A 24,811-nucleotide genomic window follows, 5' to 3' on the forward strand; every position below is an offset into this window, starting at 1 on the left:
AAAATTAATAATGATGTTCCATAAAAGTTTTTAATTTTTTCAAAAAGATTCAACGTAGCTAATTTTTCTCTTCATTTTTTTCAGTTGAATTTTGAATTTTAAAGAGTCGAAATTGAAGATAAACTATGTTTCAAAATTAAATTTTCATTTTTTTCATGTTTTCTCCTCTTTTAAACCGTTCAATTAAGTGGTTTTTTTCATCATTTATTCTCTACAAAAAACCTTCCGTAAAAGGAAAAAAATGTAAGACGGAATGACGGACAGAAATACCCATTTTTTTATGCATACTGGTATATAGATTTGTTTATTAAAGGTAAATTGAGCAAATTGGCTATTTCTGGCAATTTATTTAAGTGTGTATCAAACTGGTAGCCCTTCGCATTAATCAGTACCCAAGAAGTAGCTCTTGCTTTCAAAAAGGTTGGTGACACCTGCTCCAGTGCGACTTATATATGTATTTTTCCTTGTTTATTATGCATTTTCGGCAGGTGCGACTTATACTCCGAAAAATACGGTAGATGCATCAAGTGTTCATTCAAGGCTCAGGCAAAATATGGAGATATATTTGGTGTATCGTGACATGGCTTAAAAATATCGAGATATTAAAAAAAAGGCCATATCGCCCAGCCCTAAGTGAAACGCCACAAAAATGTGTCGCCTCGTTTCAAAAACCACAGACGCAAAGTCCAAAGCTTTAATTGTACAATAAACCTTTAATAAATAGTTTCATTAGTTTCCCTTATTTACATAATAACCACCTCGACTTAATGTTGTCCTTCTCGTTTCTTGGCTGATTTTAGGCACAGAGAGATAGAGAGGGGGGGGAAGAGAGGCCACAAGATACATGGTCTTTAAAAAAATGAAACGCCAGCAGGTACGTGCACACACTTCCTGCTTCCTTGTACGACGCAACCATGGCGACCCAAAGGTGGAACCCATTCAGCAAATGGGTCAAAGGTCGCACATCTACTAGAGTCAACTCTGAAAAAGGGGGGGCAGGGCAAATCGACACCGTTAAAGGAGCCCAGTTTGGTCCAGTGTGGGATTTTAAAATATGATATTCAAAGATTTATTGTAAATAAAATAAAAAAATAAAGATATACATAGTTTGGAACTCTCGCTGACTTTTAAAGAAAAATGTTAACCAACGTGAAATGAGATGGACGCCTGTTTAAATCGTCGGGATTCCTAAAATGTTTTCTTTAAAAAGGTTGTACATATTTATAGATACGGACATTTAAAAAAAAAAAAAAAAAGTATTAAATCTGGAGACAGTAAATTTAAGACATCATGACCAGGAAATCAAAAGCACACACACACACACGAAAAAGAAGAAAATTGGCACTAAAGTTTACAGTGAAGTAAGGAAGTGTTAAACATTATTGGCTAACGTGATGAGGAGGCTGAAATGCACTTGAGACTTTTTTTTGGGGGGGGGGGAACTGAGATGGTTGTAATCTTATAGCAGACTGACGCCACCTACTGGCTGGCGCAGTAACTGCAGCTAGGTGGATGCCATCCTAACAGGAGTATAGTATCCCAGAAATGGGCCGGATATATGAGCACCACAGAAACTAATACGTTTTGTTTTTAAACCTAATTATTTTTTGCCATAGAAAAATGGCGACACACGGCGATGAGAAGGAAAAGAAAAGCTTGTAAGAGCTCCGATGGGAGCAATAGCATCCGATTACAGCCTTCTCAGACCGCGGTCGTCATACAGGTTGTGTCATGTCCATACTTCTCTGCAATCACATATTTATATTAGGTCACTTCAAGGCAACGATTGTTGTAATGGAACCGTAATGACAAAAACAGCTAAATTTGAATGGTGAAGATAAAGAAAAAGTGTTGAGCTGACAAAATGGTCTCTGTATGCACGTGTGAAGGAAAGAAAGAGTGGTCTGCTTTTTGGACTTCCGCGATAAAAAGTTAGTAACGCTTAATCCAGAAAGGGGAGTGGCCAAGTGAGAACACACCAAAGCCCAAAAAAGAGAAAGTGGACACACGCTCTTCTTCTTCTTCTTCTTCTTCAGAGTCCCGCTTGTGCTGCACAGGACAAGTCTTCACATACTGAAAGTGTGACATAAGTGGGGGCTGGGGGGGCTAAGCCCCGCCCTCCCCCGGCTGCTGAGGCTATACACTACTGTCCTCCAACAGCGGCTCCTTGCCCTCGGCGCCGCTGCCTTGCGGGCTGTGGGAGTGACTCTGCGCCCCGTTGCTGTGCTTCTTGTAGGCGCCGGGCCGCGCTCCGGGCCCCGTGTGCTCGGGGATGAAGAGCGCCACCAGCAGGGAGAGCAGCACGGAACAGGCGCCGAACAGGAAGGGGGGCCCCGGGATGATGGCGCTCTGGAGGGATGACAGGAAGCGCACGGCACGTGCACGCATTATTCTTACTCCTCTCCTTGACCCGTAGCGGGATGGCCAAAGTGTCCTATCCCAGTGGCACTTCCACAACTTAACTGGACACGCACATGACAGGATGGAGACTCCTGTCATCACATCTCTACACAAATATGTGGGAGTCACCATTCCTCACTCCTTCCTGAGTTGGGCCAACCGCAAAGCACCACTTTCCATTGAGCCTTATTTTTAGAGATGTCCGATAATGGCTTTTTTTGCTGAATTTCCGATATTGTCCAACTCTAATTACCGATACAAATATATACAGTGGTGGAATGAACACATTATTATGCCTAATTTTGTTGTGATGCCCCGCTGGATGCATTAAACAATGTAACAAGGTTTTCCAAAATAAATCAACTCAAGTTATGGAAAAAAAGTCCCAACATGGCACTGCCATATTTATTATTGAAGTCACAAAGTGCAATATTTTTTTTTAACATGCTTCAAAACAGCAGTTTGGAATTTGGGACATGCTCTCCCTGAGAGAGCATGATGAGGTTGAGGTGGGTGGGTGGGGGGTATATTGTAGCGTCCCGGAAGAGTTAGTGCTGCAAAGGGTTCTGGGCATTTGTTCTGTTTACCGTATTTGTTTGAATTGCCGCCGGGGCGCTAATTAATTTAAAACCTCTTTTCACTCCGGCGCTTACCAAAGGCATGCGGTAAAGGCAAGTATGCGCTAATTATTTTAAAACCTCTTCTCACTCCGGCGCTTACCAAAGGCATGCGGTAAATATAGGCCTGCGCTTATAAATTTGAGTGTAATGTAAGGATACCATCATGAAAAGCACATTTAAATAAAAAAAACGTTATTATGGTTTTACCTTTACTTATAAATGAAGTCCATGCGCAGCTCCTTCTGATCAAAAGCATCGATAACTTGTTTTTACAAGTCTTCCTTATCTTTCTTCAGTTTTAAAAGTCTCTCTGTCTCGATGGAGATCTTCCTTTATTACCTCCTGCTTCGATTGAAAGTCCAGTTTAGAAAACTGTTTTATTTTAGATATGTAATCCTCCATGTTAAAAGTGCAAGCGAGAGGAAAAAATAAACGATCGCTATTCACTCTTGCTGCTTGTTGTCACTTCTTCTGCAGCAAGAAGGATCACTAGCGCCCTCTACCACCAGGAGGCGGGAGTCATTTATTGAATCATATTTGACACACATAGCTACGGTATATTAATAAAACATAGCTGCTTACTGTTCATTTTAGCATATTCAATAGCTTGGACCTTAAATCCTACTAAATAGCTCTTAATCTTCTTCCCTTTAAGTGATTTCAAATTATTGAAATCAGCCTCCTCCATTTTGAAAATGACAGGTGAAGTGTCACTCGTGACCCGGCGGAATTTCTAGGCATATGCTCACTATTTTACGAAACAAGTTTGACCCGGCGTTAATCCTGAGCCGGCGGTAAAGCTAAGCATTAGCTAATTATTTTGCGAAACGAGTTTGACCTAGTAGTAATTCTAGACAGGCACATACCATATACCCGGCGGCAATTCAAGGAAATACGGTATGTTGTGTTACGGTGCGGATGTTCTCACGAAATATGTTTGTCATTCTCGTTTGGTGTGGGTTCACAGTGTGGTGCATATTTGTAACAGTGTTAAAGTTGTTTATACGGCCACCCTCAGTGTGATCTGTATGGCTGTTGACCAAGAATGCCTTGCATTCACTTGTGTGTGTAAAAAGCTGTAGATATTATGTGACTGGGCCGGCACGCAAAGGCAGTGTCTTTTTACCATGAATTGATTTACGTGGAAATTGAAAAACTTATTTGGGTGTTACCATTTAGTGGTCAATTGTACGAAATATGTACTGTACTGTGCAATGTACTAATTAAAGTTTCAATCAATCAATAGGCAAGCCCCTGATATTGTTGTCTGGGTGGAAATCGGGAGAATGGTTGCCCCGGGAGATTGTCGGGAGGGGCACTGAAATTCGGGAGTCTCGCGAGAGAATCGGGAGGGTTGGCAAGTATGACTGGGAGACCCAACTGCTCTCTACTTCTCTCTACGTCCGTGTACCACTCCGTACAGCGGCGTTTTAAAAAGTCATATATTTTACTTTTAGAAACAGATACCGATAATTTCCGATATTACATTTTAAAGCATTTATCGGACAATAATATTGGCAGTCCGATATTATCGATAATTTCCGATATAACATTTTTAAGCATTTATCGGCCGATAATATCGGCAGTTTGGTATTATCGGACATCTCTACTTATTTTCAAAGATTATTGTCCAAGCTAAAGGACCCGCATTATAAAAGTGTTCAACAAATTGAAATGTTTAAAAAAGTTAGCACAACAGTGTATCGGAAGTGTATTAGTCAGACAGTCTCAAAGTGCTTTTAGTAAGCCCTACTGGGAAGACCATGCTTTGTGTGTCTGCAGCATTAATGCTAATGGAGTGTGTGCCTCCAAGAAGAATTATTGTGCACTTGATTTACATCTGCATTCGTCCAATGTAACAGATGTCATATCCTATCCGCTTATTTGGTCTTAAATTGGTTTTAAATACAGATAAAAGCAAGGTAATGGTTCACTATCATTGAAAGTGCTACTGGAAAATATTCCTAATATTGTAACATCAAATGGAAACCCTATGGAGCAGGTCTTAAATTACAAGTACTCAGGTTTTACTCTTGACCAGGAACTTTCATTTAAAAGCCCATATCAACAACTTGGTCCCTAAGCTCAAGGGAAAGCTTGGTTTCTTTTTTTTTTTTAAACAAAAACTGCTTCTCTCTTGAAGTCAGAAAGAAATTGGTGACAGAGACTATCTTGACTGTAATTGATTATGGAGACGTGCTTTGTTTTAGTGCTTCACCTACAGTAAATGCCTCCAGTCCTTGGACACTGTTCTTCACTCAGCTCTAAGATTTGTTACTAGCTGTGGTAGTCTCACCCACCATTGTCACCTGTGTATGAAGTCAGACTTATCTTCACTGAGTGCACGCAGATACACACATTGGCTGACTACCATTTATAAGGCTCTTCTAGGTGTGATGCCTCCATACTTGTGTACTTTGTTACAAAGAAAAAAACAGCTCTTATGCATTATGCTCTAACAATTTCTATGTTTTAACTGTACGGACTGAATTTGGCAAAAGAGCTTTTGGCCTTGCTGCCCCTCTGGCATGGAAGGCACTGCAGACAAAACTGAAACTCTCTGAAATACTTCCATTTGGAGCCTTAAGTTCTGTCCTGAGGGACAGACAGCGAGAGACAGTGCCTGTGTTTTTAAAAGGTGTAAATCTTTATTATAGTTTTACACTTCTCTTTTATGTATTTTAAAATGTATGTCTTAACGTATGACTTTTCTGAAACTGCTCTGTGACGTGCTGTTGACCTCTTGGCCAGATCACCCTTGTGGAAGAGATCTTGATCTCAATTGGTTTTCTTATCTGGTTCTACCGCTGATATCACATTCAACAATTCAACATTAAGAAGTGGAAAGGAGGCGTTAGCAACACTAGAATAACTACGTGAGCTACATTTTAACTGCAACGCTAGGTTACCTTATTTGCTGAAGACAAACAAAATGATCAAACATACAACTCCCACATCTGTAGCTGAATGACAGACAGTTGGGCAGAGCTCCAGATTGCATTTGAGGAAACACAGCAAAGCCAGTTTATTTATTTGTCCTTTATAAATGATTAATAGGAAAATGTATACTGTGTATGTAACACTTCATGCAAAGAAGCTACTTTTTATAGTTTTTGTGCTGAAAAGTTTGCTTAGACCTGGACTTAGTTGTAACTTTGACTTTCTCCCTTTTGGCCTCCTCTCTTCCTGTTTTTAAAACACTTTTATTCCCTGACCTTTAACACTCCGTTATCTCCATCCTGCCATGGCGTCCCATAACGTACCTGCTGTGAACCTGTTTGTTTCTTTTTGATCGTGCTCTGTGTTGTGTCTGTTCGTTTTTCTTGTGTTATCTTTTAACCTGCCTATTTTTCTGATTCGATTTGATTCTATAGAGTCAATTTCCACCAACAAGGATCACTACGAAGCAAATTTACAGGCAGTTCAGCTCACCTCGTCTGTGGGGTTCGCCATGTTGGATTTGGCACCTTTCTCGGAGCCGTCCGTGTCGCTCAGCTCCACGTGGAAAAGGTAGAAGACAAAGCCGTAGAGCGCCGGGCCCAAACCGTTGCACAGGCCACGGATGCCTGTGATCATGCCCTGGACCACACCTGAAGCATTACAATACAAACCATGAATTGATTAACGTGGACCCCGACTTAAACAAGTTGAAAAACTTATTCGGGTGTTACCATTTAGTGGTCAATTGTACAGAATATGTACTGTACTGTACAATCTACTAATAAAAGTCTCAATCAATCAAACAATCAATGGGTCAAACAGTATTCCAAGTAGGGATGTAACGGTATGTGTATTTGTATTGAACCGTTTCGGCACGGGGGTTTTGGTTCGGTGCCGAAGTGAAGCAAACAAGTTTCCAGACGGACATATTAAGTAGCGCAAACATTACTCAAAATGCCGGACATTTGAGGCATTTAAGAAACTCTGCCCTGACAGCGCCGCAAAAGAAGACATGTCCGGTGAAAAGAGGACGTATGGTCAGTGTGGAGGGGCGTGGTCGACACGTCCCCTGCGGGCGGGGCGTGCGCAGGAAGCGAAGACAGGTGAGGAAATTTCTCAGCTGGAACGAGTTGTCTAATCACCTGTCTCTTTATCGGGAGGGCCGGAGACCATGAGCGGGGTCGAAAGACCGAGCGAGACACGGGGGTTGAGTCTGACACCGAAAGGCACGGAAGGCTGCGGGAGAAGGCTGGCGTACCACTGACAGAAGACTTAAATTGTGGGAGATCATTCACGTGTGCCAAAAAAGAAAAAAGGAAAATAAAAAATAAAAATAAAAATAAAACGGTGTCAATCCAGCTTGGTGGTGTCGAGTGATCCTGGAGAACGCAAGCAGTAAGGCGTCTACAGTCAGTCTATCCTAGCCCGATCGCTGCTTGGACCGGACATCTCCTCTTTTGCTAGCATTCTAGCAGCGACCGGGCTAGGATAGACTGACCATACGTCCTCTTTTCACTGGACATGTCCTCTTTTGCGGAGCTGTCAGGGTTGAGTTTCTTAAATGCCTCAAATGTCCGTGATTTTGAGTTATGGTTGCGTGTATTAACAATCTACGTTAAGGGTTAAGAAGGAGTTAAAAACAAAACACAATGTTTGCGCAACAGCAGCAAACAATGTGAGAGAGTTATGATAAACGCGCTGGCGTCACCAGTATCTCATTTTTATCCATTGATTTATCAGATTTAATTTCTTATTATCTATAGCAGGGGTGTCAAAAGTGTACCCCGGAAGCCATTTGTCGCCCAGAGCTAATGTTTTAAAGGCCCACGGCACATTCTATAAATACTATTAAAATAATCAAAAAAATAACAGAAGTGAAATAAAAAAGCTTGAAGGTTAAATGTAATTTAGAAAAAGTTGCAATGTCGACTAATAAAACAAAGCTGTTTTTTTGTCTTTCAAACTGTCATTGCTCAAAACATAATTGTTACGGCTACGCTGTCGTTCAAACGTTTCGAAAAAAAATAAAATAAATAAAGATTGCAAAGTAGCCTTGAGGAGGTTTTATGACGCACTAAATTCCAAATAAGCACTTGCGGAGATATTTCTAGATTCAAAATGTTGATCATTTATTTTCACAAACAAAAAATATTCACCGTGGTTGACTTTCTATATGATACAAATAAACTTATTTAGTGGTAAACAAACAATATCACTCCTCACTCCTTCAATTTGACAGACAGACAAAGGCAGCGCCCAGCTGTGCTGTCTTCCTAATTATAGGAGGACGTTGCCCACCAGGAGGAGCGTGAGCAGCTGAAAACAATCAGTCAATATAAATAGGCTCCAACAATAATATTGAATCAAAATCAATGTTATTATGAACTATTCCTATTACTTCACATCAAATATTCCACTAAGAAAAATATTTTTGGTTGAAGATTTAGCAAATTTGGTAAATAAATAACCCCAAAAAATTATACTTTGTGGTTTTCTTACTGTACCGAAAATGAACCGACCTCTAAACAGAGGTATGTACCAAACCAAAATTTTTGTGTACCGTTACACCCCTAATTCCAGGTAATCCAGACAACTTTATTTTTTTGCGTTGTAGACAAGGTCAGCTCACCTTGTTGGTCAGGATCGGCGTTGCGGGACACGATGGCGCTGATGGCTGGGAATGTGATGCTGGACATGGCCGCCACAGCTCCAGCTGCCCACATCATCCTGCAACACACGGGAGATGACTTAAGGCGACTAAGCGACTTCATTATGGACAAGAGTCGCAAATAAAGTCGCGAATCAAGTCCTCAATTTTCAGAGAAAAAATACTTTCAGTAAGTAATATTTTTGCTCGGGAAAAGTCAACCATCAACACGATTCAGATAAGATTAAAGATTTTTTTTTTTTTAGAAAATCAAAGCAAAATGACTTTTTAATCTAAAATAAGCAAATGTATTCTGGTAAATAATAAATACATTAGGAATTTGCCTTCATATCAGCTAAGAATGGACAGTATCCATTCATTTAAGATGATGATGCCCTTTGGTGGTGGGAGGTGGCACTTCAACAACAATGTGAAGAAGAAAGAACTAATCCACTTTAAACCCCCTTGACCTTCAGTATTTGGAGTGATGATGATTTCACAAGAGACATATTTACTACTACTACTATCTATATTTAATTAGCAGCAGTGCCAACAAGCAAGGACTGACCAGGGCTGCGAGCCGAAGCCATACCAGGCCAGCTGGAGAATCTGGAAGCCAAGGCCCAATAGGATGGTGTTCTTATTCCCGATGGAACGCATCAGGATTCCTAGTACCACCGTCTTGGGAGGGGAGAAAATCAATATAAATGTCATAAGAATTTTTTTTATTTATTTAAGAAATGCTATCTCATGTTAATTTATGTACCTGAGCTAATATGGAGAGGATTCCCACCACAGCAATAAAGGCTGCCACTGTCGCCAATGAGAAGCCTATGACCTGGTGAACATTTAGAAAAAAATCCAGTTTTGTCATTTCTTCCTTCTGGCACCAGCACCACAACAACGGTAGTTTCTCTCGTATCTATTCTTACAGTGCATCCAGAATGTATTCACGGCACTTAATTTTTTTTTTTTTTTACACATTGTGCTGTATTACAGCCTTATCCCAAAATCCATCCATCCATTTCTACCGCTTATTAGAATAAAATAGAAAAGAATGAACTTTATTGTCATTATATTTGCATATAACGAGATTAAAGACTCCAACTTAAGGTGCGGTAGTGGGAACAAATATGGGGTGAAATAAATGACATAAGAGGTGAAAAGGAAAAACTAACAATTGAAATAAACAGACTACTATCCAATAAAAATAATAAGCAATTCTGTACAATATACAAAACACTATAGAAGTACAAAATACAAATACTGTACAATATACACAGCAAGACAGGAGTACCGAAGTAATAAATAATCAGTGACGGACGTATTGCACTCGAAGGGTAGTATTGCACAGTAGGGTATTAATTAGGGCATTATATTGTATAGGGGAGCCGTTTCTTTTCTTTTTCTCCTATGTCCCACTTTCCCTTGTGGAGGGGGTCCGGTCCGATCCGGTGGCCATGTACTGCTTGCCTGTGTATCGGCTGGGGACATCTCTGCGCTGCTGATCCGCCCCCGCTTGGGATGGTTTCCTGCTGGCTCCGCTGTGAACGGGAATGGTGGTGGATCCGCTTTGGACTGGACTCTCGCGACTGTGTTGGATCCATTATGGATTGAACTCTCACAGTATCATGTTAGACCCGCTCGACATCCATTGCTTTCCTCCTCTCCAAGGTTCTCATAGTCATCATTGGGTCACCACTGGGTCATTGTCACCGACGTCCCACTGGGTGTGAGTTTTCCTTGCCCTTATGTGGGCCTACCGAGGATGTCGTAGTGTTTTGTGCAGCCCTTTGAGACACTAGTGATTTAGGGCTATATAAGTAAACATTGATTGATTGATTGATATTATTATTATTATAAGAGTTCAACATGGTGACAGCTTTGGGAAAGAAGCTGTCTCTGAGCCTGTTTGTTCTGGCTCTGATGGTAGCAAGCCGAACAGGTGGAAGCCAGGGTGTGTGCTGTCCTTGGTAATGTGTTTTGCTCTGTTGAGGCAACGGGAGTTGTGTAAGTCCTTAAGGGAGGGCAGGGGACAGCCGATGATTTTTTGTGCCGACTTTATGACCCTCTGAATCGCCTGTTTGTCTGCTTCAGTGCAACTGGCGTACCACGCTGTTATGCAGTACGTCAGCAGGCTCTCGACAGCCGAGCGATAGAAGGTCACCATCAGCTGCCTCTCCAGTCTGTTCTTCCTCAGCACCCTCAGGAAATGGAGTCTCCACTGGGCCTTCCGGATGACCGCAGTTGTATTTTGGGTCCAGGACAGGTCAGCAGATATGAGGGTGCCGAGGAACTTGAAGGAGCTGACTCTCTCCACCTCCTCGCCGTTGATGTAGAGGGGGGCGGGGTCTGCAGTGTTTTTCCTGAAGTTATTCCCTTTGGAGTTGCGGGGGGCGCTGGTGCCTATCTCAGTTACAATTGGGCGGAAGGCGCTGTACACCCTGGACGAGTCGCCACCTCATTGCAGGGCCAACACAGATAGACAACACTCACATTCACACACTAGGGACCATTTAGTGTAGCCAATCAACCTATCCCCAGGTGCATGTCTTTGGAAGTAGGAGGAAGCCGGAGTACCCGGAGGGAACCCACGCATTCACGGGGAGGACATGCAAACTCCACACAGAAAGATCCCGAGCCCGGGATTGAACCCTGACTACTCGGGACCTTCATATTGTGAGGCAGACGCACTAACCCCTCTGCCATACCCCAAAATGAAATAGATAAAATGTCCTCAAACTTCTACACACAATACCTCATAATAAAATGTTTTTTTTTAAAGAAATGTTTGCAGATTTATTAAAAATAAACATATGTACATAAGTATTCACAGCCTGTGTTTGATACCTTGTTGATGCTCCTTCAGCAGCAATTACAGCCTCAAGCCACAAGCTTGGCACACCTATCTTTGGGCAGTTTCACTCATTCCTCTTTGCAGGACCTCTCAAGCTCCTTCGGGTTGAATGGGGTTTTTAATTTTAAGATCTCTCCAGAGATGTTCAATTGGATTTAAGTCTGGGCTCTGGTTGAGCCACTCAAAGACATTTAAAGAGTTGTCCTAAAAAACATTCCTTTGCTGTCTTGGCATGTGTTTAGGGTTCTTGTCCTGCCGAAAGATTACCTGTTGCTCCAGTCTGAGTTCTAAAGTGCTCTGGTGAAGGTTTTAATCGAAGACGTCTCGGTACATTGCTGCATTCACCTTTCCCTCTATCCTGACCAGTCTACCAGTTCCTGTCGTTGCAAAAACATCCCCACACAATGCTTCACTGTAGGGATGGTATTGGCCTGGCGATGAGCGGTGCCTGCTTTCCTTCAAACTTGACGCCTGGAATTCACGCCAAAGAGTTCAAGCTTTGTCTCATCAGACCAGATTTTTTTTCTCTCATGGTCTGATAAAGTATTTCAGGTGCATTTAGGCCATCTGGTCACTCTACCATTCAGGCATGATTGGTAAATTGCTGACTAGAAGGTTCTCCTGAAGTGAAGTGAATTATATTTATATAGCGCTTTTCTCAAGTGACTCAAAGCGCTTTACATAGTGAAACCCAATATCTAAGTTACATTTAAACCAGTGTGGGTGGCACTGGGAGCAGGTGGGTAAAGTGTCTTGCCCAAGGACACAATGGCAGTAACTAGGATGGCACAAGCGGGAATCGAACCTGCAACCCTCAAGTTGCTGACACGGCCACTCTACCAACCGAGCTAAGCCGCAGTACTCCTCACCAGAGAGGAATACTGTACCTCTGATAAAGTCTTTCAGGCAGATTTTGGCCATCAGGCCATTCTACCATTCAGGCCTGATTGGTAGATTGCAGCCTAGAAAGTTCTCCTCTCTCATGAGAGGAATACTGTATCTCTGATAAAGTCTTTCAGGCACATTTTGGCCATCTGGTCATTCTACCATTCAGGCCTGGTTGGTAGATTGCTGCCTAGAAGGTTCTCCTCGCTCATGAGAGGAATACTGTATCGCTGATAAAGTCTTTCAGGCACATCTTGGCCATCTGGTCATTCTACCATTCAGGCCTGATTGGTAGATTGCTGCCTAGAAGGTTCTCCTCGCTCATGAGAGGAATACTGTATCGCTGATAAAGTCTTTCAGGCACATCTTGGCCATCTGGTCACTCTACCATTCAGGCCTGATTGGTAGATTGCTGCCTTGAAGGTTCTCCTCTCCCCAGAGAGGAATACGATATCTCTGATAAAGTCTTTCAGGCACATTTTGGCCATCTGGTCATTCTACCATTCAGGCCTGATTGGTAGATTGCAGCCTAGAAGGTTCTCCTCTCTCATGAGAGGAATACTGTACCTCTGACAGAGTGACCATTGGGTTTTTGGTCACCTCACTGACGACGGCCCTTGTCTCCAGATCGCTCACTTTAGACGGCCAGTGAGCTCTCGGAAGAGTCCTGGTGGTTACAAACGTCATCCGCCTATGAACGACGGAGGCCACTGTGGTCATTGAGACCTTCAAGGTGGCAGATATTTGTTTGTACTGTTCCCCCAAATTTGTGCCTTGACACAAACAATTCATTCTTCATTCTTGGTTTGTGCTCTGCCATGCACTGTCAAGTGTGAGTCTTTAAATATAGACAGGTGTGTGTCTTACCAAATCAAGTCCAAAAAACTGAATTCACTACACAGGTGGAATATAATTAAGCTGTAAGAACATCTTAAAGAGGCACCTGTGGGCTCACTTTTGAGCTTCACGGAAAAGGCTGTGAATACTTATGTACAAGTGATTTCTTAGTTTAAAATATATACCGTATTTTTCGGATTATAAGTCGCTCCGGAGTAAACTGGCCGAAAATGCATGATAAAGAAGGAAAAAAACATACATACGTCGCACTGGAGTATAAATCGCAATTTTGGGGGAAATTTATTTGATAAAATCCAACACCAAGAATAGACATTTGAAAGGCAATTTAAAATAAATAAAGAATAGTGAACAACAGGCTGAATAAGTGTACGTTATATGAGGCATAAATAACCAACTGAGAAGGTGCCTGCTATGTTAACCTAATATATTATGGTAAGAGTCATTCAAATAACTATAACATATAGAACATGCTATACCTTTACCAAACAATCTGTCACTCCTAATCCATAAATCCCATGAAATCTTCTTCCTCGATGTCGCTTCTAAACAACTCTGCCAACTCCAAAGGTATGCGCCGCTTCCTCTTGTCGTTTTCTGCTGCATATTTCACTACGTCCAGCTTGTAATCTGCAGTACATGATTTCCTTTTCGGTGACATTTTTGTTCAGCCCTTCTCAGTTTTTATAAGTTACCGTCAACGATGACATGAACCATTTTAATAGCTACAGCAGTAACATATAGCATATAGCAGTTAGCATTCAATGACCCACAATGCACTTCTGCCATGACCCTACCCCGCCGAATTCTTATTGGTTGACGTGTGTGTGACGATTGCTGACATTTTCTTCGTCTCTTCCGCGAATCAAATATTATTTATATTTTACGGCAATGTATTAATAATTTCACACATAAGTCGCTCTGGAGTATACGTCGCACCCCCGGCCAAAACTATGAAAAATCTGCGATTTATAGTCCGAAAAATACGGTTTATATATAAATATATATATATATATATTTTTTTCGGACTATAAACCGCAGTTTTTTTCATAGTTTGGCCAGGGGTGCGACGTATACTCCGGAGCGACTTGTGTGTGTGTGTGTGTGTGTGTGTATATATATATATATATATATATATATATATATATATATATATATATATATATATATATATATACACACACACACACACTCACTCACACTCACACTCACACTCACACTCACACTCACACTCACACTCACACTCACACTCACACTCACACTCACACAAATATATATATTTCATTGTAGAGTATTGTGTGTAGAATTATGAAGACAAAAATACATTTAATCCATTTTGGAATAAGTCTGTAACAAGGGCTGTGAATACTTTCCAGATGCACTGTATACTCTATTTATGTCATAAACACTGACATTTGTTTTGTAGACACACACAGACGCGTGGACTTAAAAAAAACAAAGGAGTGGTTGTGACAGACTTGTCGGACCCGTTTCTCTGACTGTTTACAAAAAGTAAGTGACTTGAAATTCTGACATACTTAGATGGCATTTGATAAACATCCTTGCACAAAACTGCTATTATTTACAAACAAATGCCACACCCAACACAAGTCAACCACACTCTTGAAAAATAGCTGTATTGTTTAGAATTGGACAAGTAAGGGGGAATTGTTACCTGTCTTAGATACAGGAAGAAGCTGGAGTATTGGCCCGCCTCAGGGAGGTAGGAGAGGAACACTGTGATACAGATGAGCAGCACCGTGGAGTCCTGGCCCACTTTGCGCAGAGACTGAAAGGCAATAAATGACAGGATGAGTAAATTATATACCCTGACCATTCAGAAGTCTTATCAATGTTGTCCGTGCAAAAACAAAACAAAAACTTCCGGCTGGACTCCCTGTCCCAGACATACTACCAGAGGTTGAAATCCATGCTTCAACAACATTTACAAGTATCATGCTGCCATCTGTATGTGAGGATGTAAATATCCACATGTATGCAGATGACACGGTTATTCATATTTCAGGACGCTGAAACAGTTGCCAGAACTAACTTAAGGCAGCCATTGAGAAGGTGGCAAGATGACTACATGACTCATGTCTTACATTAAACATTAAGAAAACGGCAACAATGTATTTTGTAAACAAATTTAAAATGTCATCTTTTCCAAATGTAATTGTTAAGGAAATAATACAAAATGTTAGTGAATATCGTTACCTGGGTGTCATTTTAGAGCCAACACTTGGCTTTAAAAAACATATCAGGTAACAGATGTGCCAGGGTCTTAAATACAAAATAAAAACGTTCAAATGTATCAGGAATTCGTTAACACGGGAGGCAGCTCAAACTTATTTTTAATGCAATTATTATGTCTCGTTTTTATTATTGTATAACATGTTGGTCGCAGGCAAGCAAAATGACAGAGGCCATAGGAAACTTTGCACAAACAATTGCTCAAAATCATTGACCCAAAAACCCCAGCACCACCATTGCGGTTTAGTTCTCCAAAAATATAGATTGTTAAACTTAGCTAACATTCAAAGATTAGCATCAATACGAATGGCCCATCGAATCCTAAATACACTGCACCAGCGCCACTTAAGCACTTTATCCAGTTTACATCTGCTGTGACAACAAGAAACACACGAGCCTCCAACAGGGGGCAGTGTAGCGTACCCAGATGTAAAACCTCCTTTGCACAATCAGCCTTTTCATATAAAGCCATAAAGGAATGGAACTACCCAAAAAATTTGAAAAGTCTAACAGATTACTCTTCATCCACTATTGAAGTTAAAAAGTGGCTTTGGAGCAATCAAAACTGCTCACACGGTCACTAAGGTGGGCACTATGACTGACACATCTACTTAAAGTGTATTATGTTATGAGCATTATGTTGTAAAGTGTGAGGTGTGTCTGTTAAAATCATGATTGTTTTTACAAATGATGACAGATGTGAACAAGAGCATGTATTGTCTTTGTGTGATGATGTAAAAGAGGTGTGGTTGTATTGTATATTAAATATGTGTCAATGAAAGGGCATTTTATTACTTTTCTTAATTTGATTACATGCTATAGTATGATATTATTGTCAACATTTTATTGCATATTTTTGTATCCCTTTAATTTAGGTAGCCAGGGACTGCAGATGGAAATGAGCTATTTAGCTGTAATCTGGTACAGAACATATCTGTCTTTGAACTTAATGTTTCTGTGCATAGTCCCTTCAAAATAAAGCCCCCCAAAAAAGTGCAATTGTACTGAAAGATCACACGTTATACCCTAGGGGCGTCGTACAAAATCAATTCACATCTTACGATTACGAATCGATACAAATTTTTCAGGAATACATTTTTAAAAAGTAGTAAATAACCCCGCAACCTGTTGTGAAAATGTTTCAAAAAAGTATACACCAGATAACTTATTGCGAGAATTGGTTTGAATTGAGAATCATGTTTGTGGCATCTTGGCGGTGCCGGCATTTTAGGTGGCTGATAAGGTTTGATGTGTTTCAGCACAATGTTTATTTCCTTCGACATGGAATGTTTGCAGAACATTGATGCAAATAACCCGATAAAAGTTTCCTTGTTACAGTGGGCAAGCAACAGCCATAGCAATGAAGCTTAGTGTATCCTCCGGGCTACCAGTGAGCACTGAGGGTGTAACGGTACGTGTATTTGTATTGAACCGTTTCAGTACGGGGGTTTCGGTTCGGTTCGGAGGTGTACCGAAGGAGTTCCACACGGATATATTAAGTAACGCACCGCACGTTGTGTAAACAATGCACACCGAGGACCACGACTTAAACAAGTTGAAAAACTTATTCGGGTGTTACTATTTAGTGGTCAATTGTACGGAATATTTACTGTATTGTGCAATCTACTGATAAAAGTTTCAATCAATTAAAAAAACAACAACAACACACTGCATGCTAGCAGCGACCGGGCTAGGATAGACTGACCATGCCTCCTCTTTTCTCCGGATATGTCCTCTTTTGCGGGGCTGTTCAGATGGAGTTTCTTAAATGCCTCAAATGTCCGGCATTTTAAGTTAGGGTTGTGTGTATTTTCAATGTACGTTCAGGGTTAAGAAGGGGTTAAAAACAAAACAAATTGTGCGCGCAGCAACATTTGTGAGGGAGGGGCAGAGACAGAGAGAGAGAGAGTTATGATAAACGCGCATGCGTCGCCAGGCTCTGCTTTTTACCCATATATGTATCAGATTTGATTTTTTATTATCTATTGCAGGGGTGTCAAAAGTGTGCCCCGGAAGCCATTTGCAGTCCACAGGTAGTGTTTTAAAGACCCACGGTACATTCTAAAAATACTATTAAAATAAACAAGAGTGAAATAAAAAAGCTTAAAGGCTAAATGTAATTTTGAAAAAGTTTCAATGTTGACTAATAAAACAAAGCTTTTTTTTTTTTTCAAACTGTCATTGCTCAAAACATAATATTGAATCGAAATCAATGCAATTATTAATTATTTACCTATACAAGTTTCCGATTACTTCACATCAAATATTCCACTAAGAAAAATATTTTTGGTGGAATATTTAGCCATCCATCCATCCATCCATCCACCCATCCATCCATTTTCTTCCGCTTATCCGAGGTCGGGTCGCGGGGGTTGCAGCCTAAGCAGGGAAGCCTATACTTCCCTCTCCCCAGCCATTTCGTCTAGCTCTTCCTGGGGGATCCCGAGGAGTTTCCAGGCCAGCTGGGAGACAGTCTTCCCAACGTGTCCTGGGTCTTCCCCGCGCCTCCTACCGGTTGGACGTGATGCCCGAACCACCTCATCTGGCTCCTCTCGATGTGGAGAAGCAGCGGATTTACTTTGAGTTCCTCCCGGATGACAGAGCTTCTCACCCTCTCTCTAAGGGAGAGCCCTGCCACCCAGCGGAGGAAACTCATTTCGGCCGCTTGTACCCGTGATCTTATCCTTTCGGTCATAACCCAAAGCTCATGACCATAGGTGAGGATGGGAACGTAAATTGAGAGCTTTGCCTTTTGGCTAAGCTCCTTCTTCACCACAACGGATCGGTACAACGTCCGCATTACTGAAGACGCCGCACCGATCCGCCAGTCGATCTCACAATCCACTCTTCCCCCACTCGTGAACAAGACTCCTAGGTACTTGAAGTCCTCGATTTGGGACAGGGTCTCCTCCCCATCCCGGAGATGGCACTCCACCCTTTTCCGGGCGAGAACCATGGACTCGGACTTGGAGGTGCTGATTCTCATTCCGGTCACTTCACACTCGGCTGCGAACCGATCCAGTGAGAGCTGAAGATCCCGGCCAGATGAAGCCATCAGGACCACATCATCTGCAAAAACTATAGACCTAATCCCGCGGCCACCAAACCGGAACCCCTCAACGCCTTGACTGCGCCTAGAAATTCTGTCCATAAAAGTTATGAACAGAATCGGTGACAAAGGACAGCCTTGGCGGAGTCCAACCCTCACTGGAAATGTGTTCGACTTACTGCCGGCAATGCGGACCAAGCTCTGACACTGATCGTACAGGGAGTGGACCGCCACAATAAGACAGCCCGGTACCCCATATTCTCTGAGCACTCCCGACAGGACTTCCCGAGGGACACGGTCGAATGCCTTCTCCAAGTCCACAAAGCACATGTAGACTGGTTGGGCAAACTCCCATGCACCCTCAAGAACCCTGCCAAGAGTATAGAGCTGGTCCACAGTTCCACGACCAGGACGAAAGCCACACTGTTCCTCCTGAATCCGAGGTTCGACTATCCGGCGTAGCCTCCTCTCCAGTACACCTGAATAAACCTTACCGGGAAGGCTGAGGAGTGTGATCCCACGATAGTTGGAACACACCCTCCGGTCCCCCTTCTTAAAGAGAGGGACCACCACCCCGGTCTGCCAATCCAGAGGTACCGCCCCCGATGTGGAAAATTTAGCAAATTTGTTAAATAAATAACCCAAAAATGTATATTTTGTTGTCTTCTTACTGTACCGAAAATTAACCAAACCGTGACCTCTGAACCGAGGTACGTACCGAACCAAAATTTTTGTGTACGGTTACAACCCTAGTGAGCACTGTAATCTACTGTACATTCTCAAGACTACCATATTGGGTGAAACACGTGTAAAGTTCAAATACCTATTTAGAAAGTTTATATGCTCCAATAGGGCTGAGCGATAAAGTGGAAAACTGTATCACAATATAAGTGTTCTATATCGGTCGATATAGATAATTATTGGTATTTTTATGACCTAGAAAAGGGCACTTGACAATCTCTTACTGAATGTGGTAAAAAAAAAAAAAAAAAAAAAAAGTGGTGCATTGAACGGGCTGACTCACAGCGAAAGGATCAGCCTGTTCCCAGGAAATAGGCGCTCCCCACGATGCCGGCCTCATCTTCTCCGGCAGGGACTCAGGCACAGCCACCAGGATGAAGCAGATGTCCAACAGTGCGATAGCGGTGGCCAGGATCACCACCAAGGTGTCGCCGTAGGCCTCCGACAGGTAGGCCCCGATGGCCGGGCTGGTGACGAGGCTGGCGGCGAAGGTCGCTGACACCTGGAGGGAAGGGAAGGAGTGGTGGCAGAAGTACGTCATTCGGGGTAATGATAGACTCTGACAACATTATGTGGCTAATTGTCTCCAGGGCAAACCTGTTTGTCTACTAGTTGGAAGTCTTCAACATGTGATGATCTGTGTTAAGGAGGTTTTTTGAGTGACAGAGCAATTGTTTTTAATCCCCAACCAGTGTCATATGAGCTAAGCCAATGCTATTATTTGAACCATAATTTGTATTATTGTCAGAGGCGGTCCTGGCTAGATTTATGTCCTGGGCGAGAACCCCCCCTCACTCCGCCAAAAAAGATTTACCAACAAACTCCGCCACCAACACAACAACATATACCATATTTTTCGGACTATAAGTCGCAGTTTTTTTCATAGTTTGGCCGGGAGTGCGATTTATACTCCGGAGCGACTTATGTGTGAAATTATTAACACATTACCGTAAAATATCAAATAATATTATTATCTAATTCGCGGAAGAGACCGAGAAAATGTCAGCAATCGTCACACACACGTCAACCAATAATAATTCGGCGGGGGAGGGTCATGGCAAAAGTGCATTGTGGGTCATTGAATGCTAACTGCTATATGATACTGCCTTAGCTATTAAAGTGGATCATTTCATTGTTGGCGGCAACTTATAAAAACTGAGAAGGGCTGAACAAAAATGGCACCGAAAAGGAAATCATGTACTGCAGATTACAAGCTGGACGTAGTGAAATATGCAGCAGGAGACGACAAGAGGAAGCGGCGCATACCTTTGGAGTTGGCAGAGTTGTTTAGAAGCGACATCGAGGAAGAAGATTTCATGGGATTTATGGATTAGGAGTGACAGATTGTTTGGTAAAGGTATAGCATGTTCTATATGTTATAGTTATTTGAATGACTCTTACCATAATATGTTAGGTTAACATAGCAGGCACCTTCTCAGTTGGTTATTTATGCCTCATATAACGTACACTTATTCAGCCTGTTGTTCACTATTCTTTATTTATTTTAAATTGCCTTTCAAATGTCTATTCTTGGTGTCGGATTTTATCAAATACATTTCTCCCAAAAATGCGACTTAAATGCGTGTATATGTTTTTTTTCCTTCTTTATTATGCGTTTTCGGCCGGGGCGGCATATACTCCGGAGCGATTTATAATCCGAAAAATACAGTAATCATTTTTGCATTACTGTATTACATCATCTTGAATACAACAAGATAAAGTATATTAGAATGTATTTAATTTAGCATTTAGTGTACAGTGTTTCCCACAGGTCAGGCATCTATTTGTGGTGGTGTGGTCAGGTGGCCGGGGGTCGGGGGGGCGGGGATGTGGGGGGTGTTTACGGCAGCGGTGGCGATGACCAAGAAGAACGCGGAGTTGGAATATAATTACAACACTTTAGGTACATATTTATATACATATTTATATAATATTTACATATTTATATAATATGTAACTACAAGCTTAATTCACAGACAGAGTCCCATTGCTTTTATGAGCGGTCGAGCGAGTTAAAAGCCGAAGAAAAAAAAGAAAAGAAAAAAATATATATATATTTTTTCCTCTTTTGTGGCGGGCCGCCACAAATAAATTAATGCGTGGGAAACCCTGGTGTATAAGAATAAACAATTCCACAGTCAACCTAACCAAACTAGGTTAGTTTGCCTATGGGTGAAATTAGTGGATGCTATGATGCCACAATTCTTATAGTTGCTCGTTCAGCAAAACTGAACCAAATACAGTCGTCTTTTGTGGCCAATAGCAAGAGGCTAATTAATAGCAGACTGTCACTCACGTCACTTATAGAAATTTGCATGCCTTTATCTTGTACCCGTTTTGCATAGTCTTCTTTTTCTAAACTGGGCACCTGATGGATTCTCTAATCTTTTACATTGGTCAATGATAAAGATTAAGACTCAACATTATTAACTTTTCCATTATCTTTGGCCAACACTGTCCATTCGCCCGTCAATCAACCGCAGCCACGGAGATGACTGCACAGCCTTTTTATTTTACCCCCTCATTTTTAACATAACCTATTCAAATACCTGTAGGTATACGGGTCTGTTTATCATCTAAACTGGAAGCAGTTTGTGTTGGGTGGCATCACCGGGGCGGTATAGCTCGGTTGGTAGGGCGGTCTTGCCAACAACTTGAGGGTTCTAGGTTCGATCCCCGCCTCTGCCATCCTAGTCACTTCTGTTGTGTCCTTGGGCAAGAGGCTTTTTTGAATGACTTTTTGCAAAATTTCTGTTGATTTTAGGTATAGACGTTTCTAATTGGAAATGTAGGTCTAAGTCAGTTCTACATAGAGGTTTTTGTTTCATGTCTCTACGACATTCCTAACGGAAGTTACAAGCAGTCGGTTTTTTGTCTCTTCCTAGGGGGCGCTAGCGCGCAATTTTCATTTTTGGGGTTTGGTTGCTTAATAGGTTGGGAAGATCCACCGTACCGATGTTTGTTTTTTTACCCACCTGCTCCCAGTGCCACCCACACTGCTTTAAATGTAACTTAGATATTGGGTTTCACTATGTAAAAGCGCTATATAAATATAATTCACTTCACTGGCCTGGGATCAGTCTATTCCCCTCCCCCTTGTGACACGCACCACCTGTATCACTCTAAGCAGCAAGTTGAGGTGTCAGTTGCAGTTTTTATACAGAGCACCAGGCAACAATTTGCCTGTCCTTTTGGCAAATCATTGTTTTTATACAAAGCGTCAAATTGGTTGTCTGGTTTGGTCCGCAGAATTTCTGCCTTGGAGGGTACACTTATTTCTGCCTTGAGCTCTATATACAGTTGCAAGAGAAAGTATGTGAACCCTTCTGGATTACCGTATTTCCTTGAGTTGCCGCAGGGTATATAGTATGCACCTGCCTTGAATTACTGCAGCGTCAAACTCGCTTCGCAAAATAATTAGCGCATGCTTGGTATTACCGCCGGGTCAAACTCGTGACGTCACGAGTGACACTTCACCTGGCATCATTTTCAAAATGGAGGAGGCTGATTTCAATACCGGTAATTTGAAATCGCATAAAGGGAAGAAGACTAAGAGCTATTCAGTAGGATTTAAGGTCCATGCTAAAAAGAAAAGTAAGCAGCTATGTTTTATTAATATACCGGTACCTGTGGAGAGGTGGAACAGACGGTCCGACAGACAGGCACGCTGGAGATGGCGGCAAGGAGACGGCGAGCGAGCGGAAAAGCGACCTGAACTGAGGTTTTATTGAAAAATAAACAAAGTCAAACTGCTCAAGCCATGTCCTTCCTTGGTGGTCCTGGGAACCCGCAAGACGACGGCTTGAGACTGTCACAATACCGTAGCTGCGTGTGTCCAATAAGAGTCATTAAATGACTCCCACCTCCTGGTGGTAGAGGGCGCTAATGATCCTTCTTGCGACTACTCGGCTGCAGAAGAAGTGACTGAGTGACGTGATATGTGCTGGGACGGATATGATGGACCTTCTGATAGCAGTTTTCTAAACTGGACTTTCAATCGAAGCAGGATGTAATAAAAGGAAGATCTCCATCGAGACAGAGATACTTTTAAAACTGAAGAAAGATAAGGAAGACTTTTATAAACAAGTTATCGATGATTTTGATCAGAGGGAACTGGCATGGACTATATTTATAAGTAAAGGTCAGACCATAATAACGTTTTTTTTTAATAAAATGTGCTTTTCATGATGGTATCCTTACATCACAATCACATTTTTACTGCATGCCTTTGGTAAGTGCCGGAGTGAGAAGAAGTTTTAAAATAATTAGCACATGCTTAATTTTACCGCATGCCTTTGGTAAGCACAGGGGTGAGAAGAGGTTTTAAATTAATTAGCGCCCTGGCAGCATTTCAAGGAAAGACGGTACTTGGATTTCTGCATAATTTGGACATAAAATGTGTTCTGATCTTCATTTAAGTCACTGTGCAGGGTGGGAAAAGTATGTCAACCTTTGGATTAAATAACTGGTTGAGCCTCTTTTGGCCACAATAACCTCAACCAAACGTTCACTGCAATTCCAGATCAAACTTGCACATTGGTCTGGAGGACTTTTGGACCATTCCTCTTTACAAAAGTGTTTAGGTGCAGCAATATTCTAGGGGGGCGGTCTGGTTTGAATTGCTCTCTTGAGGTCATGCCACAGTATCTCAATCAGGTTGAGGTCATTGATCTGACTAGGCCACTCCAGAATGGGTATTTTCTATTATTTAAGCCATTCTGTTGTTGATTTACTATTATGGGTCATTGTCCTGTTGCATCACCCGTCCTCTCTTGGGCTTCAGATGGCGTAGAGGTACTCCTAAGTTTTCCTGTAATATGTTTTGATACAACTGGGAATAATTTTTTCCGTCGATAACAATCCGTCCAAGCCCTGAGGCAGCAAAGCAGCCCCAAACCACGATGCCACCTACACCATATTTCACCGTTGGGGGGTGGTTTTGATGTTGGTGTGCTGTGCCTTTTTTTCCTTCCACACAGCGTTGTGTGTTCCACCCAAAAAACTAAATTTTGGTTTCATTTTTCCACAGAATATTTTACCAATAGTGCTGTGTCATTTGTCCACAGAATATTTGACCAATGATGTTGTGGAACACCTAGGTGCTCTTTTGCAAACTTCAACGTAAAGCAATAGTGTCCCCCCATGAACTCCACTCTTGTTTTATGCTTTCCTTATTGTTAAATGAGTCATTAAAAATGTTAGCATTTGAACTAGGATTATTTTTCACTTCATTAAACTTTCTGCGCCATGCTCACAGTCATCTTCACAGGTCGACCACGTCTATGGAAAATGGTAACAGCTCTGAACCTTTCTCCATTTCTAGACAATCTGTCTGACCGTGGACACATGAAAATCAAGGCTTTTAGAGATACTTTTGAAACCCTTCCCAGCTTTGTGTAAGTCAAAGATTCTTGATGGTTGGGTTTTAGAGAGCAACAGGCAATACTTCCTTGAGAACAGCAAACTGGTGTGTGTTTTTATAGGGCAGGGCAGCTTTAACTATCACCTGTAATCTCCTTTTAATTTTTCCTGAGGGAACTCTCCTGAAGAAATCAATAAAGTTC

The 24,811-nt window shown here is 41.8% G+C and overlaps 1 protein-coding gene across 1 annotated transcript in view; it reads right to left on the reverse strand.

The window, feature by feature from the left end:
* Nucleotides 1–693: 693 nt before the first annotated feature.
* mfsd14a2 (major facilitator superfamily domain containing 14A2) overlaps nt 694–24,811 on the reverse strand; it is a 54,363-nt gene continuing 30,245 nt past the window's right edge. The window contains exons 6-12 of the mRNA XM_061920827.1: nt 19,531–19,749; nt 14,880–14,993; nt 9,374–9,445; nt 9,176–9,288; nt 8,590–8,687; nt 6,453–6,610; nt 694–2,349 (exon numbers count right to left, since the gene is read on the reverse strand). Coding sequence (XP_061776811.1) covers nt 2,137–2,349; nt 6,453–6,610; nt 8,590–8,687; nt 9,176–9,288; nt 9,374–9,445; nt 14,880–14,993; nt 19,531–19,749 — 987 coding nt within the window. The 3' untranslated portion in view covers nt 694–2,136. The remainder of the gene's footprint in view (nt 2,350–6,452; nt 6,611–8,589; nt 8,688–9,175; nt 9,289–9,373; nt 9,446–14,879; nt 14,994–19,530; nt 19,750–24,811) is intronic.

Source organism: Nerophis ophidion, linkage group LG14 (genome assembly GCF_033978795.1).
Source record: "Nerophis ophidion isolate RoL-2023_Sa linkage group LG14, RoL_Noph_v1.0, whole genome shotgun sequence".
In the NCBI taxonomy this organism is placed as follows: domain Eukaryota; kingdom Metazoa; phylum Chordata; class Actinopteri; order Syngnathiformes; family Syngnathidae; genus Nerophis; species Nerophis ophidion.